General features: G+C 43.7%; 1 protein-coding gene across 2 annotated transcripts in view; it reads right to left on the minus strand.

The window, feature by feature from the left end:
* The window catches only part of SMYD3 (SET and MYND domain containing 3), a 684,303-nt gene extending 672,320 nt beyond the window's left edge, over positions 1-11,983 (minus strand). For both annotated transcript variants that reach the window (XM_026509552.4, XM_057315666.1), the window contains exon 1: positions 11,723-11,983. In XM_026509552.4, coding sequence (XP_026365337.1) covers positions 11,723-11,886 — 164 coding nt within the window. In that variant the 5' untranslated portion in view covers positions 11,887-11,983. The remainder of the gene's footprint in view (positions 1-11,722) is intronic.
* Between the last annotated feature and the right edge of the window lie 575 nt (positions 11,984-12,558).

Genomic DNA, 12,558 nt, shown 5'->3' on the forward strand with positions numbered 1-12,558 from the left:
TTGCCAATTAATACCAATAAATACACTGAAGGGAAAAAAAGAAAGAACACAAAATGAGCATAGGATTAACCTACACACTCTCAGGCTTCAGCAGAGTAGCAGGGAAGGGACACTGCAACTATTCTGGACTGCGTAGGGCTTCTTATAGTAATATGTAGATGAAGCAATTCTTGAACAATTTTAGATGATATACAGAGTCAAATAAATGAGTAAATAAGTTGATGTTAGTAAGAGTGTCACCGAGGCAGAAGAAATACACAATTATGGAACAAGGAAAGGCAAGAAAGAATGCTAAGGAGAGAAATCTGACTTGAAAGTGTTGGTGTGAACTCACGATTTCTAAATTATATATGTGTATATACGCATGCATATTTTCATGAACCTGCATATTTCCTAACTTGGCTACAAAGGTCAAAGAGCAAAAACACAGCAATAACAGTGAGCACACCTAGCAACAGACCTTGATGTCTAATATTACTCCTCACTAGAAAAATTCAGGAATCCTCAGAGAAATCCGGATTCCAGGATTGGGATGGGCTAATTACAGGATGAGCCCAGAACATCTGCTTTGCAAGAAAGTAAGGAAATGCTTTATGGAAAAAAAAAAAAAAAGTTACAGGACAGAAGATCCAACTTGAAAGCTTTCCTACTAAAAATTCTGTGATAATCTCAGCACCAAAATAATTACACAACTAATTATAAACAACTGGGAAAAAAAGGAAATTCATAAGTCCATGCTGATAATAAATAGACAAATACTGAGGAAGAAGGATGGGCTCTTGCTTACAGGGGAATGCTGAGCTGAATGCTAACTGCTAAGTGTGGGGGGAGTGCTGTATTTGGAAAACCAGCATTTTGCAAATATCATACCGAAGATTCAATCACGAATCATCCATGGATTCTAAATCTAGAGGAAATTTTAACTAACAGCATATTTCCATGGTCTTATAATGTCTTCCCACAGATTATTAGTTGGGAGATGAGGGACTGTGCACAGAGGGAAAACAAGACAACAGCTTGAGTGGGTGATCGCAATTACCACCACCAATGAAAGGCAGCTAACACTGTGAACCTCCAAATGGGATACCCTGAGGACACATCAGCACAGGCAGCATCACAGCTGAGAACACATAACCTGAATCTAACCATGAAGAAACATTAGATAAACCCAAAATGAGGAAAGTTCTATTAAAACAGAAAGGAAAGGAAAAGTTAGTGTTATATGCCAAAGGAAAGTTATGGAATGTTCCAGATTAAAGAAGGCCAAAGATAAGACAATTAAATACGATACTTGACCCTAGACTGGATCCTGTACTAAAAGGGGGGGGGGAATGCTATGAAGAACATTATTGGGTCACTTGACAAAACGGAAATAGAGTAAAGTATTATGGTAATGTTAAATTTAATGAAGTTGGTATGTGTAACTTTCCTGATTGTTGGGAATACATATTAAAGTATTTAGGACAAAGGGCCAGCATGTATGGAACTTACATATTTAGAAAGAAGAAAGTGTGTATATGTGGATAAAGATGGGGGGCTTAAGGGAGGACAGGAGGGGGGAGTGTAAATGATGTCAACTGTTAATAACTTAATCCGGGTAAAAGGTATCCAGATTTTTTTGTCCCATTCTTATTCTCGCAACTTTTTTGTAAATTTGAAATTATTTCCAAAGTATTAAAAAAATTTTAATTATAACGGGAAGAAGTTACTTTTCCACAAAAGTAGCTAGAAAAGTTTTGCAACAACTGCAAACACCAAAATCACAGTATGTTCAAAATGATCTTAATTTAACTCCAGATTCTGGGGCTCCTGGGTGGCTCAGTCAGCTAAGCGTCTGCCTTCAGCTCAGGTCATGATCTCAGGGTCCTGGGACCCACCCCCACATTGGGCTCCCTTCTCAGCGGGGAGCCTGCTTCTCCTTCTCCCTCTGCCCCTCTCCCCACTTGTGCTCTCTGCTTTCAAATAAATAAAATCTTTAAAAAATAACTCCAGGTTCCAATTTCGTCTATTTTCTGCACATATAATACTAAAACCAAATTACAGCCCATGACACATGAAAGAGTATACGTGTACTTAGGAATAATTTAACACTTGATTATAAATGTAGAGTTCCTAGTTCCTTTTTGTCACATTCAGTGCCATTTCAGGATGCTAGAATATCCATTTGATAAGTGCTTTTACTGAGTACTTACAGTGGGCTATATGTCATTTAATTTAACCGTTTCTTACGTCTTTGTTGCTTGTATGTGATCAGCAAACCAGCAGCTTTAGCTTGTTAGAAACGCAGAATCTCACACCCAACCCAGACCTTACTGAATCACAATCTACACTTGAACAAAACCTCTGAGCGATTTATTTGCACATTAAAGTTCAAGAAGGGCTGCTCTAAGTGACTTAACTCAACAGAGGTTTATCTCTAGCTCCCACTCACTCTGATGCTCAAAGTGCAATTCCCCAGAGCAGCTCTCCTCCATGACATGACTCATGCCTGTTTCTCCAACTCTACTCGTGGCCTCCACAGTCTTCCAGGCAAGGAAGACAGAGCAGGAAGATGCACAGATGTTTCATGGCAGACCCAGAAATGGCTCATATAACCTCCAGCCCACACTCCATTGGCCGAAAATGAGTCACAGGGCCCCAGGCAAACTGCAAGGAGGCTGAGAAATGTAGTCATCTTGTGTGCTCATGGGAGAAGATGAATAAAGTTTACTAATGGATACTGAGATGTCTCAGGAATACCAAGGAAAAGTTAAATACCAGGCTTGCGCAGAGGCAGACTATCATGGGGACTATGAAGAGGAGCTCTATTCTCAGTTCGAATTCTAAAGCCACTGGCCAGCCAATGAACTCACTCACTTTCTACCAAGAGGTTCACTCTTAGTCTAATCAACTGACGATTAAAATTAAAAAAAAAAAAAGTAGATCTAAGCTGTCAAGCATTTCTAAGTCATCTTCATCCCAAGCAGCACACAGTTTCATGCAACTTCAAATGAAACAAAGTCTAAGAAAGACTTTCTCTAAGTTTATTTAAATTTCTAGTTACAAAAAAGGATACAAGCTTGATTGGGAGAAAAAATACAAAATATAGAAAGTTCGAAGGAATATCTTCCCTCCCACCTCCAAGTTCCATTCTCCACAAGTAATCATATTAGAATTCTGGGTTGCTCTTCCAAACTTTTTCTATACACACAAGTACACACACACACACAAAGATTTATTTAAAATGTATACATTCTTCTACTTTATTCACCCCACAATGTGTCATGGACAGCCATCCAAATCCGTAAAAATATATCTACTTCAATCTGAACATCTGGACAGTGTTCTATAATACGGCTACACCATAACTCAACCAGTTCCCTATTAATGGACATGAAAATTCTCTTTTTAATTATCAAATTGCTATGCTAAGTATCCTTGTGCATCCACTGTTATTTGTCATTTTGTCAGAATTCCACAAGTAGGGTCAAGAAAACATATGCCCGGGGCACCTGGGTGGCACAGCGGTTAAGGGTCTGCCTTCGGCTCAGGGCGTGATCCCGGCGTTCTGGGATCGAGCCCCACATCAGGCTCCTCCGCTATGAGCCTGCTTCTTCCTCTCCCACTCCCCTGCTTGTGTTCCCTCTCTCGCTGGCTGTCTCTATCTCTGTCGAATAAATAAATAAAATCTTTAAAAAAAAAAAAAAAAGAAAAAAAAAAGAAAACATATGCCCAGCTGACAGGTCCTATCAAACTGCACTCCTACAAGTGTATGAATGTTCCATATTTGTGTTTATAAGGAACATAATTGACACTTTTTTGGGGTTATTATGAGAATTAAGTGAAGTAATACACAAAGTAAAGCACTTAAAATCATGCCTGGTATTGCTAAGTTATGATAAATATTAGCTACTGAATAATAATATTCAATCGTTGTATATTGTGATGACAAGTAAATGAAAGCTAGCTCTCTTATTTTCCCTTGATAATCAAGGTTAATCACCATCCTGTATTTGGCCATACCCAATACAGGGGAACATCTCTCCCCTGACTCCTAAGCAACCAGAACCAGCCTAGAGGTACAGGATGGGAAGCAAAACTTGACTCTGTCATCCTTACTAGGCCGCACTAAGTCCATACCTTGGTTCCTGACCCCAATATATCCTGATTTATGAGAAAACCAGAACCAAAATTTGTTCACTGGTTCACAACATATACTAGGAACAAACCTCAGCCTCTCAAAATGATACAAAAAACATGTCCAGGGGCACCTGGGTGGCTCAGTCACTTAAGTGTCCAACTCTTGATCTCAGCTCAGGTCTTGATATCAGTGTCCTGAGTTTCAAGCCCTGCGTTGGATTCCCCACTGTGCATGGAGCCTACTTTAAAAAAAAAAAAAGAAAAGAAAAAAGAAAAAAGACATGTCCAGTGTATTCTAACAGTGGTTCTCAAAATATGGTCCAGGGACCACTGGAAGTCCCCAAAGCTCTTTCGGGAGACCCATCAAGTCAAAACTATTTTCTTAATAATACTAACACCTTTTCTGCCCTTTTTATTCTCATTCTCTCATGAGTATAAAGTGGAGTTTTCCAGAGGCGATATGACATTTTGCAATATACTGAATGCAGAAGCAGTTATGGGAATCCAAAGGTCTTCTAGTAAGCCAGACGTTAAAGAGATACACAAAAATGTAAAGCAGGCAACTTCTCTCAGTAAGTGTTCTTTTGTTTCAGAAAATAGTTTGTTTCATTAATAACTTTGTTAAATGTAATAATTATGTTTAAATATATATTTTCAAAACTTACCAGTTTTAATTTTTTATCCAAGAAAGTCAATAGAGATGGCCACATAAGTAAAACCTACCCAGAGTAAAACCTACTCAGGGTCCTAAATAACTGTTTTTTAAAGCCCCTCCTATGAAATCCTTCTCAGTTTTTAAGAGTGTAAAGGGGTTCTGAGACTGAAGTTTGAGAAACACAGTTCTATGTTATCAGTTGTCTCAAATGACACTGTTATGTCAATAGCAGCCAAACCACAGGTTTTAGCCCATTGCTTCAATTCTCCTGTGAGGGTCTAAGGCAACCATATAAGGTCTACAGAAGCCTGTCAGTAGGTCTCAGAGATGTCGGCACAGGTAGAGAAGGGAAATCAAAGGGCAGGAAAAGTTCCAATAAGAACAAATCAGTTATCCCTCCCCGTGACAAAAGGGTCTACAGTAAAAACCTGACATCAGTTGGCTGGCTGGTCCCAAAGATATATTGGCATTTGGGGAACTCAGGATCCCTCTCTACTGGTGGCAAACCAGGCACTCTGTACCAGTAGAAGCCACATGAACATGGTGAGCCCAACTGTACTGTTGAGTTCCAGGCAGCAATCTCCAGCCCTGTCCCCACAGTTAGCTCTGTGCTTCAGCCCTCTGAACAATCACCAGGCTGTCTGAAGAAGGAGAACAACTTACTGCTATCAACAAAGCAGGTCATCCTATCTGATTAAGAACATCCTCTGCTGGGGTGCCTGCGTGGCTCAGCCATTAAGCATCTGCCTTCGGCTCAGGTCATGATCACAGAGTCCTGGGATCGAGCCCCGCATTGGGCTCCCTGCTTGGCGGGAAGCCTGCTTCTCCCTCTCACACTCCCCTTGCTTGTGTTCCCTCTCTCGCTGCCTCTCTCTGTCAAATAAATAAAGTCTTTAAATAAATAAATAAATAAATAAATAAATAAATAAATAAATAAAATAAAAAGAACGTCCTCTGCTATGGCATTCACATGAACCAAATGTTTTCAGGCTCAGCGTTCTGCCCTACAGCCCTTTTCCAAACCTCCTTGCAGAAGAAAAGGAAGAAGCAAAAGAAATAGGAATTATAACTCCCACTTAAAAAGAAAAATGGAAGTTATATCCAGAGTCCTTTCCAACACACCTTATTATCAATCCTTCCTTGACCCTCAGGTAAGTCCATTAGCCAATGCCCAGGCATCTGCAAATTCTGATGTCAAGCCATCTCTCAAGGTTCTACTCTTCGAGGGCCTTCAGTCCACCCTCCACCTCCCCAAGGAGAGTCTGCGACAGTTCACCAGCACCTGGTAATGACCTGTTTCACAAAATTCGCTGTAAACCCACAGAATATCTTTTACCCATTATTTAAACAGAGGTGAGTGCCTCCCTGTCTCCACTTGGCTCTTTCTACCAGGCCCTTAAATCTTGGCTTATGAAACCAATGTGAGAATTTTGCCTTTGTTGAAACTATTCATTCCAATGCTTAACATTCTTGGTAACTTCACTTACCTAGAAAATTCATCTAAAAAAAAGGCAGGGGGGTGGGGAGAACCTGAGTGGCTCAGTCAGTTAAGCATCTGACTCTTGATTTTTGACTCCAGTCATGATCTCAGGTTCGTGAGTTGGAACCCGGAGTTGGGGCCCTGTGTTGGGAGAGTAGCCTGCTTGGGATTCTCTCCCTCCCTCTGCACCCCCCCCCCACTTCCCACCCGCTCACAAAGGCATTCTCTCTCTCATAAAAAAACAAAGAAAGAGAGAAAAAAATTCAGCTAAGACCTCAGCTTCTGTTTCCTGATCATGTTAACAATCTTCTTCCCTAGCTCCATCATCCTACCCTCCTTATGGTCTCAGTCCCTTGCTTAAAAATCATGGTGCCTGATTACCTCCCTTGCCGACAACTTCCACTTCCCTCCATCCATTAAACTAACCCGGCAATCCTGGATAAACCCAAATTTCACGGTCAAGTAGCTGACCATGGAGAGAGAAAAAAGCACTCCCGGGCTAACTGCTCTCACTCTAAATAAATGAACACAAGTTTTTGGTGTTGTGTGTGGGCTTTTTTTTTAAGATTTTATTTATTTATTTGACAGAGGGCAGGAGAGAAAGTGAAAAGAGAGAGCACAAGCAGGGGGAGCAGCAGAGGGAGAGGGAGAAGCAGGCTCCCTGCTGAGCAGGGAGTCCGACCTGGGGCTCGATCCCAGGACCCTGAGATCATGACCTGAGCTGAAGGCAGACACTTAACTGACTGAGCCATGCAGGCACCCCATGAACACAAGTTTTAAGTGGACCCTCAGCACTTCCCAGCTATGCTACTACATTCCACGAGGCAATTCACTCTTCTAGAAGAATATTCTCTTCTCTAAGACTGAGTCCCTCAGCACCCACTTCCCCAGCTGTCCTCAAGTGGTTCAACCGCTGCTGCTACCTTCTCCAACACTCTTCTTCCCTCAGTATATGAACGTATTTCTTCCTGCCTCTACCCAGGACCAGCCCTTGGCCGAGGAACACATCACCTCACCAAAGACAATGTTCTTTTTTTGCCTTTTATTGCCTGGTCCTATCAACCCATGCTGTAACTCAAATGTAGCTGCTCTATTTTCTATTAATTGATCAAATCTGTCTCACGGACATGGGGCTGTTTTTTCTATAATTAATCTAATCTTCCTCATAAACACTCACCCTAGGAAATAGCCAGAACCTTAAAAGTTGCCAAATGATATCTCAGTCTCTTGCAGTTAATATTCAGACACTAAGTTTAATTCCTTACCAGAGCTGATTTAAACAGATGCTTTCAGGTAAATTTTTCTCCAAATGGGGCTTAAAGGACATCCTTATGGATGGCAAGAAGACCTACGACCTTGGTGTCTCTGTGGGTCTTCACTGACCTCTGCTGCAAAGAGGTGATCATGTGTCGTGGCTGGACTGGTGGCATCTCGCCTTCTGGGATGTCACGCCTGCTCCCAGCACTGTATCCATGACCCCGACCTTCAGTTTGCAGTTGTATGATGCCTGCTGTCCCACAAGGTCCCTCAGCTCCTCCACGTCCCTCCCAGTGGGATGAGAGCATCAGACTCTCCTGCTACCACAGGATCCTCTGTCTAGCCACTTCCCTCTACCACGGCTGTGCTATATCCCCATGTTGGCACAGTACCAACCCGCACAGCTATCCCCTCTCAAGATTCCAAATAAGAAGCACAGCTAAAGGCCTTCTACTTTTGACTGTCCCCTCAACCTACTTAACACACTCACCCCAACTCCAGAACTTGGGCCAGACAAAGAAGCTCAAAACATGTATTTCAGTTGGCTGGCTCAGTCGGTGGAGTGTATAACTCTTGATCTCGGGGTTGTGAGTTCGAGCCCCACGTTGGGTGTAGAGATTACTTTAAAAAAAAAAAAAAAAAGATCTTTCAAAAAAACCCAAAGACATGTATTTCTCACAATCTGTTTTCCCTATTTCTGTCCCCTTTCTTCCCATAATTCACCAGGGCTTTCTCAGGGCTGGAAAAGATGGACTTGCCATTTCCAATCCATCCTACTTCCTCTTGGGAGGCACTAAGCCACAAGTTCAGCCTTAATGATAGAAGAGCTATCGTATCCTCTTTACCCAATAAAAGAAACTATCATTAGAGTATGTCTGAGGCAGCTCTTGATATGGAAACTACAGAACTCTTGGAACTTTAAACAACAAAAACAAACACACTTAAAATTCCCTTAAATACTATCCCTTCACAACTTCAACAGTTACCATCTCCTGTGTGCTAGGATCCAAGGATATAAGATTAGAGAACTAGGTCACTAAAGTGGAGAGACCTACAAACAAAATAAACACAATGGAATTTTATATGCTGCATTTACCAAAACAGAAAACACAAGTAATATGTTTGTCAGTCTTTTCCAGGTCTGTCAAACTAAACTAAAGCAACTGCAGAAAAAGGATAATATAAATTATTTCAGGTCACAACTTCATATCATTTAATCTTTCCCCAATTTACATACTTCATTTTTTTCTACTCACAAGGTGAAAATCCAGGCCTTACTGAGAGGAAAAAAGGAAGAGAAGCCATTTAGTGGATTCAAGTTTCTCTATTAATAAAAATAAATGTGCAAGAAGTAAAGCACTTTTCCAATAGCCCAAGACCAAAGGAAATCAGGTAGAATGAAGTAATAAATTATAATAAATCTGTTTTCTTATGTTGCCACCCCCACCCCGAACTGTTACTGTTACAAACAAATATTTTCATTCCATTTAATTCAAATGGAAGAGAGCAGAAAGGCAAGAAGAGTTAGAGGAAAATTTAGCCAGATGTTCTTAACACAACCTAAAAGCTTACTATGTGTCAGGCATTGGGGCTACAAAAATTGAAAGATGTAATACCTACTCTCAAGGACTTCACAACTGAGGATGAACAAATTTTACTTACAAGGTGATAACACAGAAACTTTATCTCAATGATGGCCATTCAATTGTGGTAGAAAACTGCATGAAACAATGCAGCAAAGTTTGATTTCTCTAACCCTGTTTTCAGGCTGTGCTGATTCCCAACTAGGCGCTGCAGACATTCTACAACCGATGATGTGAAGTGTTCAATGGAGCACCTGCTACCACAGCACAAATCAGCTGCAGCCTAGCAATCCGAAATAAGTGCAAATAAATAAGTGCAAATGTATTTTTTGTGTAAAGCACTACTAAACGAGTGCGTGTCAGTATGAAAACTTCTGTTTGTTTTAGTTTGGATGCTTGGCATTTACTGATGTCCCTTTTCTTATTTTATGTTGGCTAATTTCCCCACTATATGAATATTGGTAGGAACAGAGCCTGCCTCCTTTCCTAAAAGCCAAGAAGCCCTAATAGTAGTTACCTGCTCAAATTCCCTTGCAGCTAGGATGCAGGCAGTGACCCAATCTCAGCCAATCCAAGACACCACTGGATTTTGAATCAGAAGCTAATTCCATAAAGAAGCATGGATGAGAAAGCAGCTTTCCAGCAATACCTAGTTTCCCAACAGCAGTGGCAAGAGCAGCAGCAGCAGGGCCCAGGATCGTGGTGCGGGTAACACATGCGGGAGAAGCCAGCACTACCAGGCAGCATCACAAGTGATGTCACCCCCAGGTCCCAACCCCAACTATTTCTGAGGTGTAATTCTTCACTATGGAACTCTCCATGGTGCCTGCCGACTTTCAGAACCGGGGTTCCTCCAGACCTCAGAGCAATGCTGAGATCTCCCCAGTGCTCTTGCATGAAATTTCTTTTGTGCTTAAAGCATTACTATCACGTAATTTCTTGCTAGTAAGATACGTGAGTGATAGCCAACAGTAATGTAATAGCATGGTAAGTAAAGAAGCATCCCACCCACAAATGTCTGGGTCTGCGTAGTCTACTTTGGAAAACAGACAATTCTATGTGTCACAGGACTCAAGCTCTGATAATTCAGGAGGAGATAATTCATTATCAGCTCTATCAGAGCTCTATTCAAATGAATAATTTGTCATCATGTATTAATTCCAAAACCTTTCCACCCCAACTACTAAATACCTTTGCGGGTCTGATTTCATCTGCAAGCCTACCCACACCTTCTCTCTTCATCAACTAATATTATAGGGCAGCAAGTTCTCTACATTCAATCCCTAGAAACACACCCAGATGATTTAAGATGAAGAGTCCAGGTCTCTAATGTGCTTGAGTAAGAATCAGAGATCTAGAACTTCAATGTTAATTCCTTGAAAGGAATTAACTGTTTTCAAAAGTTTTTCGTTTTTGAAGTTTACAAAAACTTTGTGCTCTCTCAACTGATTTTTTTTGTTGTTACTGTTATGGTTACATCAGGAAGCTAGAGATACAATTGTTATTGTTATTTAGTAACTTTAAAATACAAAGTTAAATAAATTCCTCAATTACAAATCAAATAAAGAACTGGTTAAGATTAATGGTCAAGCTACCGAGATTTGAGTTCTGCAACTACCTCCTCACCTCCACCCACCCAAATTCCAGGCTAAGAGATCCTGGAAAAAATCATCCCACCTATCTCAAACAGAACTCTCCTCTTTGGCAGATAACAGGAGCTAATGCTACTAACATGAGTTGCTTGACTACAATCCCTATGACTGTGCATATATATTACATTTTTCCACAAATTGCTTTCGCATAGCACTTTACATTGGCCCAGTGCTTCCGTGTTTATGAAACACTTTCACATGAATTCTCGCATCCCGATAGGTGGTTAAGACTTAGACTTGCCTTTACAGCCATGCAAAGCACATCATGGAACCTCAGTAACTTGTGCTCCCAGAGCACTGTACTACATCTCTATTTCCGCCCTTCTGATGCACTGCAATTAATTCTCTCCCTCACTGATGTGCTCCTTAAGGATTCTTAGGAATGCCGCCTTCATCTTCGTAGCTCCAGGCGGAACACAACCTGGACCCTGGAAAGTGTTCCGTAAACACCGAGATTCTTCCACCTCCCGCCAACCCGGTCCTCTTCTGGCGGGGCCTGAGTACCGAGCCCCATTTGCACACATCCCTGCGCCCTCCACGCCCATCCCCCACCAACTGTGACTTCCAGCCGCACCGGTGAAGCGTGCCGCCCAGGACACCGACTTTTTGTTCCCCGGTAAAAAAATACTCATAGCACAACGCTGCCCCTTAGCTGTGCCCCCACGGGCTCCCTCCAATTCCTACGGCAGCCCGGGGGAACGGGCAGGAGTGCTAGCGGGTCCAGCTCGGCCCCACGGACCGCCGGGGGCTGAGCCTGGGACGCCCCTAACGCCCGGCACCCAGCCCCCTGCCAGCCGAGACGCACCCCCGGGAACCGCGCGTCCCAGGGCGCGCGGGGCTGGGCACCCGGGCAGCGTCCCCAGACGTGCGCACTCACGGCCGGGAGGAGTCCCGCGGCGGGCGGCCCCACGACGTCCCCCGCGCCCCGACCCCGCGGGGCCCGAGACTCGGGTAGGCGACGGCGCTCCACACGTACCCGAGGAGGCAGCGGTCGCAGACGACGCCACGACTCCCCTTGCACACCGTGTACGCCAAGGGATCCGAGCGGAAGAGCAGCTCTCCGGGGCGCAGCTGCGCCAAGGCGCGCAGCCCGTTTCCCCTGTTGGCCGTACTGAACTTTTCCACTTTCAGCGGCTCCATCACCTCTGGTCCGCACCTCAGCGGTCCGCCGCGTCCCGCAGCCGGAGCCTCGCGTGCCGCCGGGAGCCGCGCGCCTGCGCCTTGTGCGCACGCGTACGCCCAAGGGGCGGGGCGGGCGCGCGGGGCCTCTGAGCATGCCCAGACGGGGTCCGGTGGCGAGGCGGGCCGTGCCTCCTGACCCAGGGCTGGCCAGCGCCGCTGCCGGGCCTCCGCGCGAGGACTGGAGGTGTTACACGCACTGCGCTAGCGTTCAGTTGTGATCATTTGTATGCAGACGGAGAGGTGAGAGAACAGCACGGTGAATACCTGTATACCCTACTCCGAGATGAGACAGTTCCTAGCATTTCGCCATTTCTGCTCATTTTCTCTCCCCGGGTAGGTAGGTCTTGTTGCTGAACCCCTTGAAAGTACGTTGTGGTGCTGTTGAATCACTTAAAAATGAGCTGCAGACATGAAATCTCATAACTCATTCCATAATTAAATACTGTCACCTGTGCTGAGGGAGCAGTAGGACCCAGCAACACCGCCCTCCCCCCCCCCCCAACTCCTGGGTGGGAAGTGTGTTGTGACATTCCTCCAGGAAGCTCCCAACTGTCTTCCCGTTAATGCCTCCCTAGAGGGGGAAAACGACCTTTATTTGACAATAGCAAGGCCTCCAGGGTCCTGAGGGTC

Source organism: Ursus arctos, unplaced genomic scaffold, assembly GCF_023065955.2.
Source record: "Ursus arctos isolate Adak ecotype North America unplaced genomic scaffold, UrsArc2.0 scaffold_2, whole genome shotgun sequence".
NCBI lineage: Eukaryota > Metazoa > Chordata > Mammalia > Carnivora > Ursidae > Ursus > Ursus arctos.